The sequence below is a fragment of the Calidris pugnax genome, unplaced genomic scaffold (genome assembly GCF_001431845.1).
Source record: "Calidris pugnax isolate Ruff unplaced genomic scaffold, ASM143184v1 scaffold19, whole genome shotgun sequence".
Taxonomy (NCBI): Eukaryota; Metazoa; Chordata; class Aves; order Charadriiformes; family Scolopacidae; genus Calidris; species Calidris pugnax.
Genome location: NW_015090775.1, coordinates 78,148 through 95,342, shown reverse-complemented (window position 1 = coordinate 95,342; position 17,195 = coordinate 78,148). Strand labels below are relative to the sequence as shown.

The 17,195-nt window shown below is 39.2% G+C and overlaps 1 protein-coding gene across 5 annotated transcripts in view; it reads left to right on the top strand.

Annotated features, from left to right (window-relative positions):
* APBB1IP (amyloid beta (A4) precursor protein-binding, family B, member 1 interacting protein) overlaps window positions 1-17,195 on the top strand; it is a 77,120-nt gene that overhangs the window by 13,588 nt on the left and 46,337 nt on the right. For 3 of the 5 annotated variants that reach the window (XM_014946288.1, XM_014946295.1, XM_014946313.1), the window contains 3 exons: window positions 13,281-13,352; window positions 14,457-14,544; window positions 16,396-16,688. In XM_014946288.1, coding sequence (XP_014801774.1) covers window positions 13,281-13,352; window positions 14,457-14,544; window positions 16,396-16,688 — 453 coding nt within the window. Of the gene's footprint in view, window positions 1-4,580; window positions 4,638-7,951; window positions 8,077-13,280; window positions 13,353-14,456; window positions 14,545-16,395; window positions 16,689-17,195 lie in introns of those variants that run through there. The other 2 variants (XM_014946304.1, XM_014946324.1) reach the window with 2 other exon arrangements.

Genomic DNA, 17,195 nt, shown 5'->3' with positions numbered 1-17,195 from the left:
CTGACATGCTTCTAAAAAATATGTATTTCACATATCACTATTGATGTCACTGTTAAATTATCCTGCTGCTGCACAACAGTAGTGTAAATGTAGTTTTCAGGGCTCAATTTAGTACACCTGTTTCATTAGAGACAAATAGGTAAGCCCCAGTGGTTCAGACAGCTATAATAGATGCCTTGCTCTGCCTGTGTAGGCTCCTACTTGTTCATCTTCACTACCTTCACAGAGGTTTTCTTCTAGAAACTTTGTAAAGAATGTGAATTTGGGTTAAAACTTTAAAACAGAATGTTTAACTTCTTGCTGAACCTGTTCAGTTCTGTTTTCCCCTGTTGGCTTTCTAAGGAGACTATTACATTTAGTTGTACTTCATGGTTTGTGCAAGCATTGCTTAAAAATGGAGATAATTTGGTTTGGAATACAGATTACAAATGTCTTTGGGAGGTTTAATCAATAGAGCATTACAGGTAACTTGGTGATCCTTGTTTTATATTCTCAGAGAATTCTGATCCATCTGGGAGCATGCATAACTGGAAAAATAAACTATCTCTGAAAGGGTACTTTTAATCATTCCCTGTGTCTTCTCTTTCTTCTTAAATACTTCCTGTGGGTACTACCAGCTCTTCTGGTGTTTGGAGGCAAATATGACTGAAGGCTCAAAGTAATTATTGAGTAAATTGTGTTTTAATTGTTCGTGCTGGAATTTGTGATTATTTGATGTGCTGTATCTTCAAGCAGGGCATGATGCCTTTTAAGCACTGGTTTATTTTATTATCAAATGTATTTATTCCAGCTAAGCTTGATTTTTACAGGTCAAAGGTCTGATTCTAGCTATACTTGAGCAGTACCTAGATGATCACACACTGTAACTCATGCATCTATGAATTGGGCTCTAAAGCTTCATATTTTTTCTTGTTTATAAATCTTTAGAGACTAACACATTTGGAAGGGTAACAATTTGTACAAAGGTGGGCAACAGAATGAGCAGAAGGGCCCGATGGGTGTTGTAATAGCTTAACTCAGTAATGCCACCCAAGATTTATTAGGTAGTAAAGAATTTACCCAATGCACTAAGATTCTGCTTTTTGCTGTCTTTCCACCTTTCCCGTTAGAAGAGATGTCTTGCAGCAGTGAGCAGAACAGATGCAGAAAGCTTTCCTGCTCTTGCTCCACAGCATGCCCTGAAGGGAGAGGGCAGGACTTGGGTAACCTGTGCATGGAAGGAGCAGCTACCCCATCTCTTTGCCCTAAAAAATGTCTGAGAAAATGACCAGTCTGGAGCTGAGAGGAAGGGTTGCCTTGTCAAAGAGAGGACCTGCCTTGTTTGTAGATTCATGAACAGCCGGCCTTTGAGAAAAAGATCTGGGAATGGGGATTTCCTTGAAAGACTATTTATGTTTCAAAGGTGCCTTTACAGGAATGTAGCTGAATTTGGTTTTCCTGCATATCATTCCAATACAAAGGCCCCTCTCCTTTCCTGCTCTCTCTGCAAACTACATGTGTTTTTCTTTCTCTCAGACCTTTTTTTCACCTTTCATTTCAGTATGCTTGGGCTTATTTTGTTGTAGGCCCGTCTCACCTGCTGTGATGATGACTTCACGTGGTCAGGTGCTCATCTGGGGTGAAAGTGAAAATAAGCCCTCTTGTTTGTCTGCAGCAAAAGAGAAGCTTTAGCTTGTTTCTTTTGGAAGGTCTCCAGTGACAATGGTAACTTGCATCCTTGCAGACCTTCCAAAGCACTACTTGGGCTTTAAAGGCAGGATCTTCCTCACCCATGTTTAGATGTTAGCATTTTAGTCAGTCACCTGAGGTTCTGTGTCACCTTTACAATCAATGAAGAGAGGTAGATACTGCTAAAACTTGGTTCAGCTGCCTGGTTTTAGACAGCTACCATGAATCATGCTCTAGAAAATTGCCTTTTTTTTTTTCCTTAATTAGCTAAAAAGAGCCTGGTGTGACCAGGTCAGATGCAAATGGCATAGAAACTCCACCATATGTCCTTTCATGATTATGAGTGGTACATGATACAGTGAAGTTGCTCTTGGAAAAAGCATTTTAGTTAGCTTTTCTTATCATCCAGCCTGTTGATTCATGCCTACCCTAGATATTAACAGTGCAGGAGACAGTTTGTTGCATTGTGAAAGAAAGAAGCGAGGGTGCCATGTTCTTACTAAGTTTCTGGAGGAGACTTTTGAACATCTACATGAGCGTACATGAACATGTGTTCCTCACCATCCCTGAATATTTATTTATAGTATTGCTTGTGGACTATGAATGAAAAGGAAACATGAATTCTTTTGATTTGACTTACAACTTTAATGTGGGAATTCACAAACTAGTTTGATAATGACTATTAAAAAGTTTAATACTCATTAACTAACTCATTAGTTTCAAAGCCTTTCTTCCAGTAAGGTGACCTTTTAGATCTGTGACTAGCTAATTGCAGTGAGAATTTTTGCTACCAGAAGCTACGTCAGCCTGCACACAGCACTCTTTCTTCTCGTTGAGCGGTGAACCAGCATGACATGAGTTTAGGCTCAAATATAGTAGGGCTGTAGTTATTAGGAGTATTTTGGGGAGCTGCTGCATTATGACTCCTAGAAGAAAAAGAAGGTTCAGTGTATATGAACTAGATTTTTCTACGACACTCTATTTAAAAATGCATGCAGAGACATTTTTGATAGAAGTTTTGCACATCTCGGTCTATTTCCGTTTTTACTTTCGTTCTGTATTTGCTCATAATCTGGAGCAGCGGCTGTAAGTGTGACATGTAGCACTAATGCTGAAGGGTGAAACTCCCTGTGTATCTGCTGTCAGCGATGGGCAGACCGTACATAGCTGATATCATTAATGATGGGAAGTTCTCAGTTGGAATGACTGAGGACAACTGAGATAATAAAAATTTTCGTCAAAATTTTGTCATTGTACCCACACCTGTCAGGGAGAGGGGAGGAGCAAATCTACTTCTAGCAGCATTGCTAATCCATCAAGCATAGAGATAGCATCCAAGAGCCAAAATCATAGAGACACTCACCTGATGCTTTTGCTGAGTCCCCTTCTGAGTTCCCAGTTTTAGGCAAAATAATGTGCCTGCCTAGAAGGTGTCTCACCAAGAGAGCAGGCAAGCTGTACAGAATTGTCACTCACCTGCTGGCATCAAGTCCGTATGGGCAGCAAATGAAAACTTGCTTCTCAGTGCCCTTAGTTGATCCGTTTTGGTACTTTCACTTTTATCTTCAGGTAGTGCAGTCTACGGACACATGATTACTTTTCTTCTGCTTCAGAGCAATATTTTGATGTACTTTTAAAGATTTTCTAGTACTTTCCAACGGTACTAGAAGCCCCTTTTCTCTCACTTGTTATGGGAATTTCATTGAGGCGCAGAAATAAGAAGGATGTGTCAGGCTAAAAAGCATTTTTGCAAGTTGATGTGGTTTTTTTCTTCTTATTGCAAATGAGAATACATGCTAAAAACATGAACACACATAACATTCCCAAATGCTTGTTGTGGTTACAGCTCAGTTTTGTACTTTGGTGATTACATCCTCATGGCTGAGGGGAAGCTGGCAGACCTAATGTTTGAGAGAGCAAATACAAATGACCCAGTGGTTTTGGGTGCCAGCCCTAAGAAGGGGTTCAGCATAAACTTAACTGCAGTTTTGTTCCATGGGGACCATGTTCTTTCATGAAATTCAGCACAGCCTTTTATATCTGTCACTAGATTGATGCCCCATCTCTCCCCTGTGTCATGATGGAATAGCTATATCTGACCACATCAGTTGTTCCATCCCCCCTCCACTTGGTAAGGAAAAAAGAGAGGGAGGCAGTGGCATTTCCTTCTCATGGAAAACCTTACAGAAATGGAAGATTTACACTGTAAATGTCACAAGGTTGTTCTCCTCTTGCTGCATTTTCTTCCCATAACTGCTTCCTTTGTGCGGTTCAGGGCTTGCTGGGCTGTGGCAAAGCAGCCACAGCCATGCCAATAAAACATTCCATTTGTGGTGACTTCAGGCTTCCACTATCATTGCAGATCTTCGTCTGCAATCGACTCATTATAACAGTTCCTGATCACTGTGCGTTATATAGACTGAAAGAAACAGTTTTTGTATGTAGAAAGTTCATAATGAGCCTTGAAATTGTACCTGACTCTTCAGTCAGTAGTAAAGCTGAAAAAGAGGTTTAGAAAAAAAAAAATCTACATTTAATTTTTCTATCACTCACTGTGGTACTGAATACTGTACTTTGGTGAAATACGTATAAATTCATACTAAAGCATTACTTCATCTGGCTTTAATACACAAGCTATATATGAGACAAACAGATGGGCTCAGTACAATTTTTGCAGATTTTTTTTCAACCTTTTGCTCCACTCCTATCTGTTAGAGCATTTTATGGTAGTGTCTTTTCCTCTTTCAGTCTTCCTTTCCCATACCATGTGTGCCCTCCCTTAAACATTTCTGGCAGTGATAAGAACACGTGATTATAAAAGATAAGATGGTGACATAGAGCTTTTGCCGATGACGAGGGCCTAGGAATAAGTTATTTGTATGGGCAGACAGTTCTGTCATGGACCCTTATAGCCTGTCTTGCACGTACCTTTAATGGCTCCTTGTGGGAGGAAGTGAATGTTGGAAAAGGTGAGCCATTGATTATTCAACGTAGCAGCTCCTGCACTTACGTGTTCTGTGGTAATTTTTCATTCCTTTTTTGCCTCTTCCTAGGTTTGTGCTATTATTTTTGTTATTCCACACTTAACATCTCTTGATTCTGTAGGAAATTGGGTAGGTGAAGGTTTTTCCCCCATTGTAAATCCCTGTATGCCTTCCTCTCTCATTTGTGGGCTTCCTGGTCTACCGTGTTCTGCTTGTTAGTCAGTCTGCTCATGTGGGATCAGCCTACTTCTGGGATTTTGTTAAGATAAATACCAAAATCTTCAGGATTTTCAGTGTCAGGGAGCCACAAGACACACTTCCCATAGCTCAGTAACCTGAGGATGGGGAATTCTGGGAATAGTTCAAAGTAGCAAATGGGAATTTTCAGGTTTGAGTTAGGCTGAGCATTCTGCTGGATCCAGAATTTATTAATAATCACACTAGTCTCATCTGCTGACAGTTTTTTCAAGTAGAAGACAGTCTCTTGTTGTCATGTAAGTTCTGTACAGCAGTGTTGGGAAACTGGAAAAAACAGGAAGGAAGATGTTACACCACCATCAGCAAACTACAAGTGATGGGAAGGAATGTGGAAACAGAACAAAATTGTGCTGCTTGGACTTATATTGCTCTTTCACTATTTTGCTCTCCCTTCAAGGCAGGGAATGAGAGGAACCTAGATTCGTATTTTTCTGGTAGCAGGTGTGTTTGCAATTGTTTATACCTGAGTAGAGCTGAAGTAGATATGCAATCAACATAAGATGAATGAGCTTAGATCAGCTGGTGGTTCATGAGCTGAATCCAGCTCAGGGAACACACTTTCATCCAGCTTTCTGCTTTTCCCAGGAGAAGATAAGTTGGCAGAATGGAGATCTTGTTCCTGTGTGCCAGTAATCTGGCACAGAACAGGGAACTGTTTCTTCTACCCATCTGTATGAAGATGTAGGATTGGGATACATCTCCTTCTGCCATTCATTCTACACAGAGAGTTTGTGCTGCCTGTATGGCTTGTGGGGAGAAAGTTCCCAAACTGGACAAAGGAAAAAGATGATCAAGTTTGTAGGATTTCTATGATATTCTTAGACCCACAGGCCAGACTGAAGCACATTGTCTGCTGGGAGGATAGTATATAAAAATGAACAGAAGAGGCACTGCTTTTGAGCTCCATAAAAGCAGGCCCTTTTGGGAGCTGATGGGAGGCTACAAGGAGAATTTCTGGTAGATAGAAATTGCTCCCCAGCTTTCTCTTCCTTGGGTCTGTGCTTTACACTGAGGTTTCTTTTTCCCCTTGCACGAGGTGCTTTTAATTCACAGTCTCCAGCTGCTCGAGTACAATTATTTGGGATACATTTTATGGAGCCCAGGATCCAGACTCTATGTCTGTGCCCGAGAGTGATTCTGGAGAGGAGCTTGGTGAATGAGCGGTCTTGCACGCAGCCTGCATGCCATATCCCTCTGCCCTCCTTTTCCATAGCCATCACAAACGCTGCCTGTCACTGGTTAAATATTCTTCCTGTCCTCTCTCTCTTAGCAGGAGAGCCCCTTGCTAACCCCTCCGCTCGTCTTGAGTAACTTCCTCCTGACACACTCTGCATAATTTTGAGGCAGTCCATTGTTGCTCTCGGTCTCTCTTAACAGAGCTTCTAGGACCATTCCATAATCTTGCCATCTCACTTCATCCTAGGAATGGGACCCACAGCTGCTTCTCCCAACCACCACTCTCAGCAAGTGGGATAAAGAGGAGAGTACGTGTTTGGGGCAGTGTGTGGGGAAAAGGGGAAGGCTGGGGAGCACAGAGGTGATGGGTGCTGCTGCCTCAGCACCCAAAGGACCGCCTCAGACTCAGTGTCCTGTGATGCTTTACCAACATACTAAACCTCAGTCTCTCTTTCGCCAATGGAGAATGCAGTGCTCAGATATGTATCACTGAAGGAGATGGTGGAGCACTTGTGCTGGGTCGGTGTACTAGTGCATAGGAGTTCCTGCAGTGTTTAAATTGTCATTATCATCTTTACAAAACAAGGGTAAAATACAACTGCTGTCATCAATAAAGTGCGGCAGCGTAGCTTTCAGGTCTATGAAATCCATGTCTTTTGGACTAATAAAGACTTCTTCCAAATTTAGTCCTGACTTCAGACTTGTTCCTGTAATACGAGTTAACTGTGAATTTCCAAAACAGCAAAAAAGGGAACAAGCTTTCAAGAGGTTTAATTGTATGAATGTACAGAAGTAAGATCTGTGAGTTTGGGGTACTCTCATCTAAAGATGTTTGTGTGTATATCTGGGTGGATGATTCTGGAGTTAATACTAAGCTTAAATATCAAGCGTGGCTTTAGTCTTGCTAGACGCATTATGAGTAATGTGATACAAGAAGCAAGGTGACTGGAATCAAAATCAGTTCCACAGCATATGTAAAAACGTGTCTGGAGCAATCAGTGGAAAATTCTGTGAAGTGGTTTTTGTGGCATGGTTACCTGGAGATATTCTAGTGCCCCAGATTAGTTTTAGAAAAGGATTCTCTCGCGTTATTATATTTATCTGCCATTTTTGTTTTAATCTAAAGCCAAATGCGACTTTTAAACTAGGAAGGATACTTTGCAATTGTATCAGTCTTCTGCAGCTCCTAGTGTTTTAGTGTGTCACTGTCATTCCACTGTGAGTGGAGTTATGGCATGTCACACCCATCCCTGAGATAAATATGCAATGTCATTTCAGCTGCACATAAGCCTACAGTCATTGGCACACCAGATTTCCCAGAAGAATAGGTGATAGGAGTAAGAACCTGCTTTCAGAGTTATCTCTGTGTGCAAGCTTTTTCTTGGAAAATGCCATGCTTATGAATGTTAGGAAAAGGCAGTGCTGGAAGCAGTCTAATGGCTTTTGATCCATCCTTTTCAAGATATGAGTTAGTATTAAAACAGAAGAGAGTTACGTGATACAGGGTCATCTTATGTACAGAAGTCTTTGGAACATGCTAATTGCCAAATTTGATTGTGATTTTGAAAGCTTGGGGGCAGCTGCCATTTCTCCTTTGTTTCTCCAAAGCTTCATTTTCCTTTATTAGTACCTACTAGAATTAATAACTAATTGGATTATTCTTCTAGGCTGAATTCTGCAGAGATAGGCATTCTCGTATTCTACTTCGTAAAAATGGATTTAAATGTCCGTTAGGGACTTTTTAGTAGATATGATGCAATAGCTGGTTACGGAACTTCCGTCCTCCCTCACTTAAGTAGATAAGACACATTTGATTAGTCAGAATTTTTCTTGACACTTAACTGTAAAATGATGGTAAGAAACCCAATTAGAACGTAGCAGGAGGTTACAGTGCTGGTAGTGGTCACCTGGGGAGTCAAAGAGCTTGCGTTCATTTTGGTGGACTTGGTACGACACTCACACGCTGTAGTGCTGGGACTGGGAGGTGAAGGTGAGCATTTGGTCTTTCTGTGTGCCTTGTAAATATATACTTCACTTATTTTTGTCCTTTGCTGTTTGCACATGTAACAGTTTAAGAATAACAACAGTGCTTTGAATGTAATGAACGTGTCTGTCAGTGCACAGCAGATCAGCGAGTGGACTGATTCCTAACACTGTTCGTAGCATGAAACCGCTGTATGTTTTTGTTCTACTGATACCATGCTGTTCCTCCTCCTTTTTGGTTTGTAGCCCTTTGGCTGATGAAACTGCATCAACTCAACTGAGACCTGAGTTGCAGAGATGGTAATCTCGTGTCTGATACCGTTGGTGTTTCCTGTTCGGTGTTGCACAAGGTCTTTGAGCTTGTTTTCAGATTGCAAGTGCAGAAGCCTTGTTACCATGTGAGTCAGACCACTCTTCCTGTTAAAGGGACTGGCTTTCAGTAATTCTCAGAGGATCAGGTACTAACAGTTCAAACCCTGCTTAGTGTAGTACCATATAATTACCCTGTCACCTTTCATGATATTTTTCAATAGTTTCTTTTCTAAGGTGGGTGAATTTTGTGCCACTGTTTCGCTACTCGTTCTGTTAGCTTCCTGCCAAGCAGTAGTGATTCTATCAAACAATTCCATTCCCTCTGTATTGTTCGTAGACATAGTGCTGTTGTCTTATGTGTGCAAATCTCAAAACTTTATTCTTAAACAAATAAAGGTTTTTTTATTATTCTCTCCAGTATATTAACGAATCAAAATGTATGCAGCCATGCAGAAATCATATCCTGATTACAGACTTTCATATTATAGACCAGGAAAGGCTGTTCTGCTCTGCCTGTCAGTGCATGACACTAAATAGCATGGGTGAGGTTCTACTTAATCCGGGTAAGATTATGCACCTTGAGACTGAGTGCAAGGACTGCTTTGTTATTCTTGCATCTGAGCAAGAAATTTCTCAGTCAGTGTTTTTCTTTGATGCCCTTGAATACTGGACCATCCCAAGGGAAAAACAGTGTTCCTTGTCCGCAAAGTAGGTTACTCATGGAAGTGCCACAGGTTGGACCAGGGAGTGTTTTCCCATCCATCTCTGGGCTAGCTTTCTTGCTGTGAATCTGCCAAATTCCTCTGGTGTTGGAAGTGAGATAACTTAATTCCAACTTCTGAGCCCACAGCTCAAAAACTGTAGAAATTTCCATCTCAATTTCAAAGCAAGGGTATATATGGCGTTAGATATTAAGGAGGAGGAAAGAAGTTTTGTGTGGGTCTGTTGCCAAGTTCAGAGCACAGGAGTTCTGTATGGTTATCCAGGGCAGCAGGGCTGGTCCTTGTGAAAAGGAGATGGTTGGAGGCCCCCTAACAGGGGTACCTGAATGGATGCAAGTAGGTCTTTGGAAATGGCAACAAAGTGTGTGATGGAGAAAAGACAGTAACAGGTAAGGAGAAGTAGGAACAGATACACAGAAACCATAATTTTAAGTTGGGTGAACCTGAAATACGAAGATGTACAATAAAATACAAGAGTTTTATTATTTATGTCTCAATTTAGATTTAATTTTTTTATCAGCAAAGAGGGCACTAAATCTGAAATTGGGAAGGTAAAAAATTAGTAAGTCTAACAGGTCTGCGGGATTTCTGGTCAATGGTGCAGCAAAAAAATGTATCGATGAGTCAAAATACAATGAGTTAATATTCATGTATTATGTAAACCTATAAGAGTTTAATATGCATAAAGTAAATAGTGAGCTGAAGAGAAAAACCCCAACCCTTTAGATACACAGTATGAGAAATGTGGGAGCATTTAAAAGAAAAAAAAAAAGGTTTTCATGAGAGCTCGATGAAGGTTTAAGAATTTGAAATATTTGGAGGAAATAGAAGAAAAGGAATATCTTTACCTGTATGCTCGGTGTTTCTTCAGAAAGTCATCTAGAAGACATCGATTTGAAAACCAGTCACTTAAATATAGCTTAGGTTTCACATGTATGCCTTCCCACAAGCCCCTCCTTAGCTTGTTTATTATTAACAACTGCCATTTCCTCTTTTATTTTAATTCTGCTTTTTTTCTTTTCTTAAACTCTCATGGGAAACACAAAAATTTTTATTTTTTATCTCTTCAGTATGTTGTAGTTGATAGTAATTTTAAGGCTTACTAGTATTAGTACCATATACAGAAAAACCTGACAGAAAAATTACTATTTAGTAGATGTAGAGGAGGACTGAGTGTGAAACTCAGTATTTTTCTGGGCACTTTGGTAAATCTTTTACCCTTTTTTGTTAATAATAGCTCATACATGTGCAGGTTTCACTTTGGGTTTCTGGTTTGAATAAGTTCAAGGCTATTTATAAAAGTCAAAAGAATTTGCTGGTCCAAAATGGAGCAATGCCTTCCTTGATTAGGATAGTTCCCATATTTGCATACTGTTTTGTCTGTTTTGTTCCTGCTGTGGCAATCAAATAAAAGAAATGAAAATGATTCTGAAGGAGAATGGATGGACACCCATTTACAGTTCCACATTCTGAGGATTTGTTTTACTATATTTTGCTTTTCTAGTTCTTGACAAAATGCCTTATAAGTTCGGAGAGTTCTTATACCAATTTAAGAGATCATTCGGTTTGTTTTAACATAAAAATATTTTCAGGGTGTTTGGTGATTATGAAGATAATTTTGTCTTCCCAAACCCAGTCAATAAAAATTCAAGAGGAGAAATTTCAGGGTGTTTGGTGATTATGAAGATAATTTTGTCTTCCCAAACCCAATCAATAAAAATTCAAGAGGGGGAAAAAAAAAAAGAAAAAGATACCAGTGACAACATGAGGTGGTGATGATGATGGATGGATGTTCATTGAAAGTGACACTTGAAAGGGACACCGACGTATTTCCTTCTCAAAATATATGTTCAGATCTTCTCCCTTCCCCCATGTGCTTAAGGTCAAAAAAACCCATAGTATTAAATGTCATCTATTTGAATTGATAAGGAAAAGTAATCAGTGACTAACTCATCTCCAATTTACAGTGGAAATTCTTACAGAATTCTTCACACATTTCTTTTTCATAGGATTACATTATTTTCCTTATGAACTGAACATGTCTGAAGATTCAGAAAATCATATAATTAGAAAGAAAAAGGCTCCCAATTTACTAGAAACTGTCCAAATCATGTAGTTTAGTGAAAGTGTTGTATAATCCAGTATTCAGTTCTCATGCCTTTTTGTTTTGTTAGCTACTGAAGACAGTTCTTAGTTGAGTTTGTTTTGTTTTGTTTCTAGTTTTAGACAGTTCTTACTCCTCTTGATAAGGTGTCCTGGTTGCAACCCAGGAGTAATTTTTTTTTGCCATTTATATCTCTATTCTGGAAAAAATATACAAAGCAGGATTTCAGTTTGTTGAAAGAACCGCTGTGGAGATATCTAGCCAGTGCTTAAAAAAACCACAAAAACATACAAATGGCTAGAGCTGGTAAGATTCTCACAGCAGATATCTTGTTCTCCTAAATCAGAAAACAGGAAAACAAACTTATTCAGTATTATTTAAGTACTGATGAGATACTTGTTGGTATGAACTGTGGCTCCATTTTTTTTGTCACATAACATGGCTAGAGCTGGTAAGATTCTCACAGCAGATATCTTGTTCTCCTAAATCAGAAAACAGGAAAACAGACTTATTCAGTATTATTTAAGTACTGATGAGATACTTGTTGGTATGAACTGCGGCTCCATTTTTTTTGTCACATAAATTTGACTTCACTCCGCCTGATCAAATAAGTGCCATTTTATCTATCCCTTTTATGAAATTTGATTCTCCAAGTGCCAGGTGTGTAGGAAGCTACACAGCTGTACATGCAAATAAATGAATTAAGTTTCAGCAGTCATTCATTTACCCAACCAGCATATTGCTGATTCTACAGAAACGGAATTTTATGTAGATGATAACTATGATACATACAGAGAGAGTGAGCCATCCAGTGTGGGTTTGTCAGCTGGAAATGAAGCAGATAAGATGACTTTAGCTCCCTGTTCACTCATGACTGAGTGATGTGTGTTCCCTGTTACATGGGCATAGCTGTGCCATCTCCAGTGTTGGACTAGGGTTACCCTCAGCCGGGCCAGCCACATCCTATTAGAGTGTCTTTAATAGAATCCAGTTCCAAATCTTTAAGTCTTTGATTTCCAGAATCTGAGAGAAACATGAAAGCTCAAAGTCCAGTTCCTGGTTGCCTGTGCCTTGCTTTTAGTTACACCAGCTACGAAAAAAAGGTAGAATATGCCCTGAGCCTGACTAATGAAAACTGTACATGCCTATTCCTAATGAGTTCTGGTGTTAGGGATATCACAGGTGGTAAGAGGACAAGTGGAAATTTAACCGGTCTTGCTTATGTAGATGCCAGAAAGACCAGGTCCAAAGGAGGCAGAGTTCTCAGTCCCTTGCAGTTTTGAGTCTCTTAGTTCTTGTCTCTGGCAGTGTTCCATGTCAGCCACCTTTTTACCTTTCAAAGGAACAAATTCACGAGAAAGAGGATTATTATAGGAGCTCTATCTCCCCGGGATCTCAGCACCCCAGTGTGTGGTGCTGTCCTCACAACCCCTCCTCGTGCAACAAGAGACACCGCTTACTCTCATGCAACATTTACCCATTTCCCTTGTCTCAGTGCTTTCCCTCAGCTGCCTTGAGGATAGGTAAGACTGGAGTTCTCTCAGTACACTAGTATTTGAAAGAAAATAGGGAGAAATATTGAGGCAAAACGTTGATCATGTACCTAACAATAACCAGGTCCTGCACTAGATAATGCCCAGTAAACTCTTTTTGTATTTATTAGTCATCTCAGCCAAACAAAGCAAGCTTTTAAGATGAAGCCTTCTGGAATTTTTCAACCTCAAACTTTGTTTTCCTCTCCTTTTCTCACTAATTACATTTCTTTAACGTTTAAGATACAACCATGGTTCATTAGCTGGTGACTTCCTAAGAAATGTAAATAATGGAGGTTGTTGGAACTCCTCAGGACCATAGAGTCTAAGTGTGTGTTTAAGCATATACAGGATTGAGATTCTGATCTGAGGTGGTTATTTCTGAACTGTGGATGGAGGTTTTTGCAAGTCATGAACAGTTGTTTTAAAGTTAATTGGGAACAGAATATAGAAGAGCATTGCATATCCTCTGTTTTTGACCATTGGTGGCTTTGAAATGAACTTGTGATGATTCCTTGTCTGTGGATTTTTTTTCTTTCAGATGGAGCAAACATGTGATGATATAGATGAAATGTTCAGCAATTTACTTGGGGAGATGGACATGCTGACCCAGGTAAATAGTATCAAGATTAGAAAAATAGCTATTATGTGTTAGAGAAAAGAGGCAGCTTTTCTACCTTTTTCATGTACCTCCACTCTGAATAAATACAGATCCATTATTATGAAAAACCTTCAACTAAATTTCTGTGCTTGACATTTAAAACAAGTGGCCTGAAGAATAAGGTAACATAAGTGCAGGCTGGATTGTTAAAGAGAGCTAACTGCATATGAAAGATGCTTTTTCCCAAAAAAAGCAAATAAGCAATTTAAATTCCTCTGGACTCAGTCCCAAGAAATTGAAAGATTCTGTCAAAACAGGAAGAGTTTGAGTCAGAATTTTCAGGTATGAATGCTTTGCATACATGGGCTAATGTGATGTAGCCTGAGTGTCAAATGTAAACTTTGGAAATGAAAACAAGGTTCTGAATATATGCATAAGAGTAATCTTTAGCTATGGCAAAATACTAAGTTACAGCTAGAGTGGCATTCAAGAATCTGGAGAGACGTTATTGCCAGTGCAGAGTACACTCTTGAGAGGAAACTATAAAACAGCATGAGCCTATTTCTAAACCCGTAGTCATGGAATACTTCCTGCAAAACCTGATGAAAGGAGAATTTTTATTTTTAAAAAAACCCTCTCAAAGTCAGTAAATTTGTTACGCTTTAATAAATGCATGCTTGAAAACACTTAAACTGTCATCTTGAATACTGTGTGAGTTTGATTGCTTACAGCCTCTGTTTTGAGGGGTCTTTCCTCTTGGTGAGTCCCAGTGCTTGTCAAATTAAATACCAATAACTCTGAGATACAGAATAGGAATTGTGCTTAAACTGTGCGAAAGCCAAGATTTCACATGACATTCTTAGCGGTCTCTGCTTCTTGGTAGCCTTTCTGATTTTTAAAGGCTTTTTGCACTCATGCATTTTTATTTCATATATATATATATATATATGAAGAGGGAGGCGTTTAGAGGAATTTCATTTCATTGTTATGTCTTGAAAATTAACAAAAGACTGCTTGTCATTAGATAAATACAGGTCATTGATTTGCAGGTTTTAGTGTCTGTAATAGTAATTATGTCATCAAATAACTTTTTTTTTTTTCCTTTTGCCTTAACAGAGTTTAGGAGTGGAGACTTTACCACCTCCATCCCCCAAAGTGTCCAACAATGAATTTAGCTTTACAGTTGGTTTTAAAGATTTAAATGGTAAGCAGCTGAATGGACTCCTTCATGGTTTTTGTGCTTATTTAAAGTACCTCACAGCAACAAATGAGAAGAAAAACTTCAAACACGCTTGATCAGAAAAAAAAAACCCAAAACAAAAAATAGAGAGGTATATTTGTGTGTCTGAATTTAGGAAACTTCAAAGGGGCCAAAATTTTTTTAAAGGGACATTGCTCAGTCTTACATAGGAGTCAGACTTTTTAAAATGTCTGAGTGTAGAGAAGCAAAAAAATGAGAAGTCCCTCAAAAAACTGTCTAAAATGCAGCTTTTTTAATATAAAGATTTAACTTAAGAGAAGACAAAATTCCTCAATGTGAGGTCAGAGCTGCTGCATCAGCATTTTTGTCCAGTGGAACTATCGACTTCAACTGCTTCCACTTTACACTGCTTATTCTCATTCTGGTTTGCACTGTCAGTTTTGCATGTACAGCTGCTTGTTGAGGCTGTGTGATGAACCAAATGAGGGAGTTTATCCTTTGGTTTTTTTAGTGGCTTTTTTTTTCTTTTTACTGAGGCTGGTTGTGTGCATTTGCCCGAGTTGGTTTTAACCCATGTTTTTGTCCCAGAATCATTTCACTATTAAGCTACCTAATGCCTTTACCAGCAAAGCGGGTAGAGGTATGTAAACAGAGAGGATCATAAGCCAACTTTCCCACTGAAAAGAAAAGCTTATGAAAATACTCTATTAGCATAACAGGTAAAGCAGAATAAACTGAGACAGTCTAGTGACATGTTCACGCTTAGCCTGATGAGTGATATAGTCTTTGTTGGACTTTATTAGCCTTTTTGAGTATCTAGTTCAGTGCTCTTCATCCCTTTCTGAAATTGCATTTAAAGCGTTCCCAATTTGTGATTTATTTTATTTTAACGAGGCTCTTTAAAGAGATTGAAACCTCTGAATCTCTTGGTACTTAAAGAAATCTTTTCTAGAAAAGCTAAAGAGATTGAAACCTCTGAATCTCTTGGTGCTTAAAGAAATCTTCTTTTCTAGAAAAGTTAGATCATCCCTACAAGATGTTATTCCACAGGATCTCTTATACCATGGAGACATACCGTGGAAACAACCAAAGAAGAAATTGAATGTGCAGTTCCAGTATAGGATTTCATCTTTGACAGAGTAGAAGACAGAAAGCAAAAGTTGCAATATTTCTATCTGGTTGATAAGATGCTTTTGAAAAGATACTGTCTTGTTTGTTCTTTGCTTAAATGATCCTCAAAACCCTACATGTTGCATGAGATGTCACAGATGTTGATCACACAATTACTGATCTGCTGCAAATGATACAATTTCTTGTGTCTTAGAACTCTCTGATTCTGCTTCATATTATTTTTAGAGTTGTAGAATAGCAGTAATATACGAAGATATTGTTGATATAGGCCTCAGTTACACAGTTTGTTGTATGCTATACCAAAACTTGCTAAGAATTTGTGTATGTACTTAAATTAAGATAAGTAAATAGCCAAATGGGAGCTAATGGAATTTCTTACATCCATATCACTAAGCATGTGTCCAGAAACCTTGCTGGATCAGGGCCAGGTTGCATAACATCATAAGGGCCTGAGACTGTGTCACTGAAAGTGAAGCTTCCTGTCCTGTTTAATTTGTATTTATAGTTCCTTGCACTCTGAACTTCAGTATGACCAGGTTAATGGCTATTCCTAAAACACATTTGTTTCTTGAACCCACTTAAAATGTTGTTTCCTTTCCCATAACCCTTATATCTTACAGTAACCATGCCTCCTGCATGGTTTTTAATTTAATCTCTACTGAACGGGAAACATAGTCTTTTGCATTGCACTCACTCTGACACGTTTTGTGGTTTTCTTTACAGAATCCCTAAGTGCCCTAGAGGACAAAGACCTGGATGCTTTAATGGCTGATCTTGTAGCAGACATAAATGATGTTGAACAGAGAACTTTACAAGCCCAGAAAACTTCTTCTGGCAACCAGCAAAGTACAGTCACTCAGCCTTCAAGAGACTTGGATGGTGACACTTATTCTAAATCAAGTCCCTATGTTACCATTACTGGACATTTTGGGGATGACTTGCCCCCTCCACCTCCAGCCCCTGATTTAGAGCTTCCACCACCACCGCCGCCACCTCCTCCTGAGCCACTCACCCAGGTAAGCTTGAGTGGAACCTGTTCTATGCGTTCAGTAGTTCTTGCAATTTTCCAAGGGGTATTTGGCATTGGAACAACAGTGGATATCCCTGGTAGAAACATCTTGGGAGGGTTCTGCAATGATGAAACGTGCATGAACTGTGGAATGAAAGTTTTCTTTTATTGTAGGCTTATGAATTTCTGCCTTTTCCTTGACCCATTGCCCATTCCTTTGCCTTTCTGACCATCACTCTGACATCTCAAGACAGGCATAAATCATTGCAAATGGTTACTGTAATGGAAAACTTGTCACTGTTTTTTTTTAATAAGCACTTCTTTTTTAATAAGCCTTCTCATAGAGAACTTGACTTTGGAGTCAGTGCAAAGCATGGCCAAAGATCCCATGATGGCCAAAGATCAGTTTGTAAAGCTGTCACTGTGTTTGTTGCAGTCTGTGCTATTTATGCTGATAAGACAGTTCTGTGGATGTTTTCCAGATTCATCCCTGGCCTAACTTATTTCTTGCAAT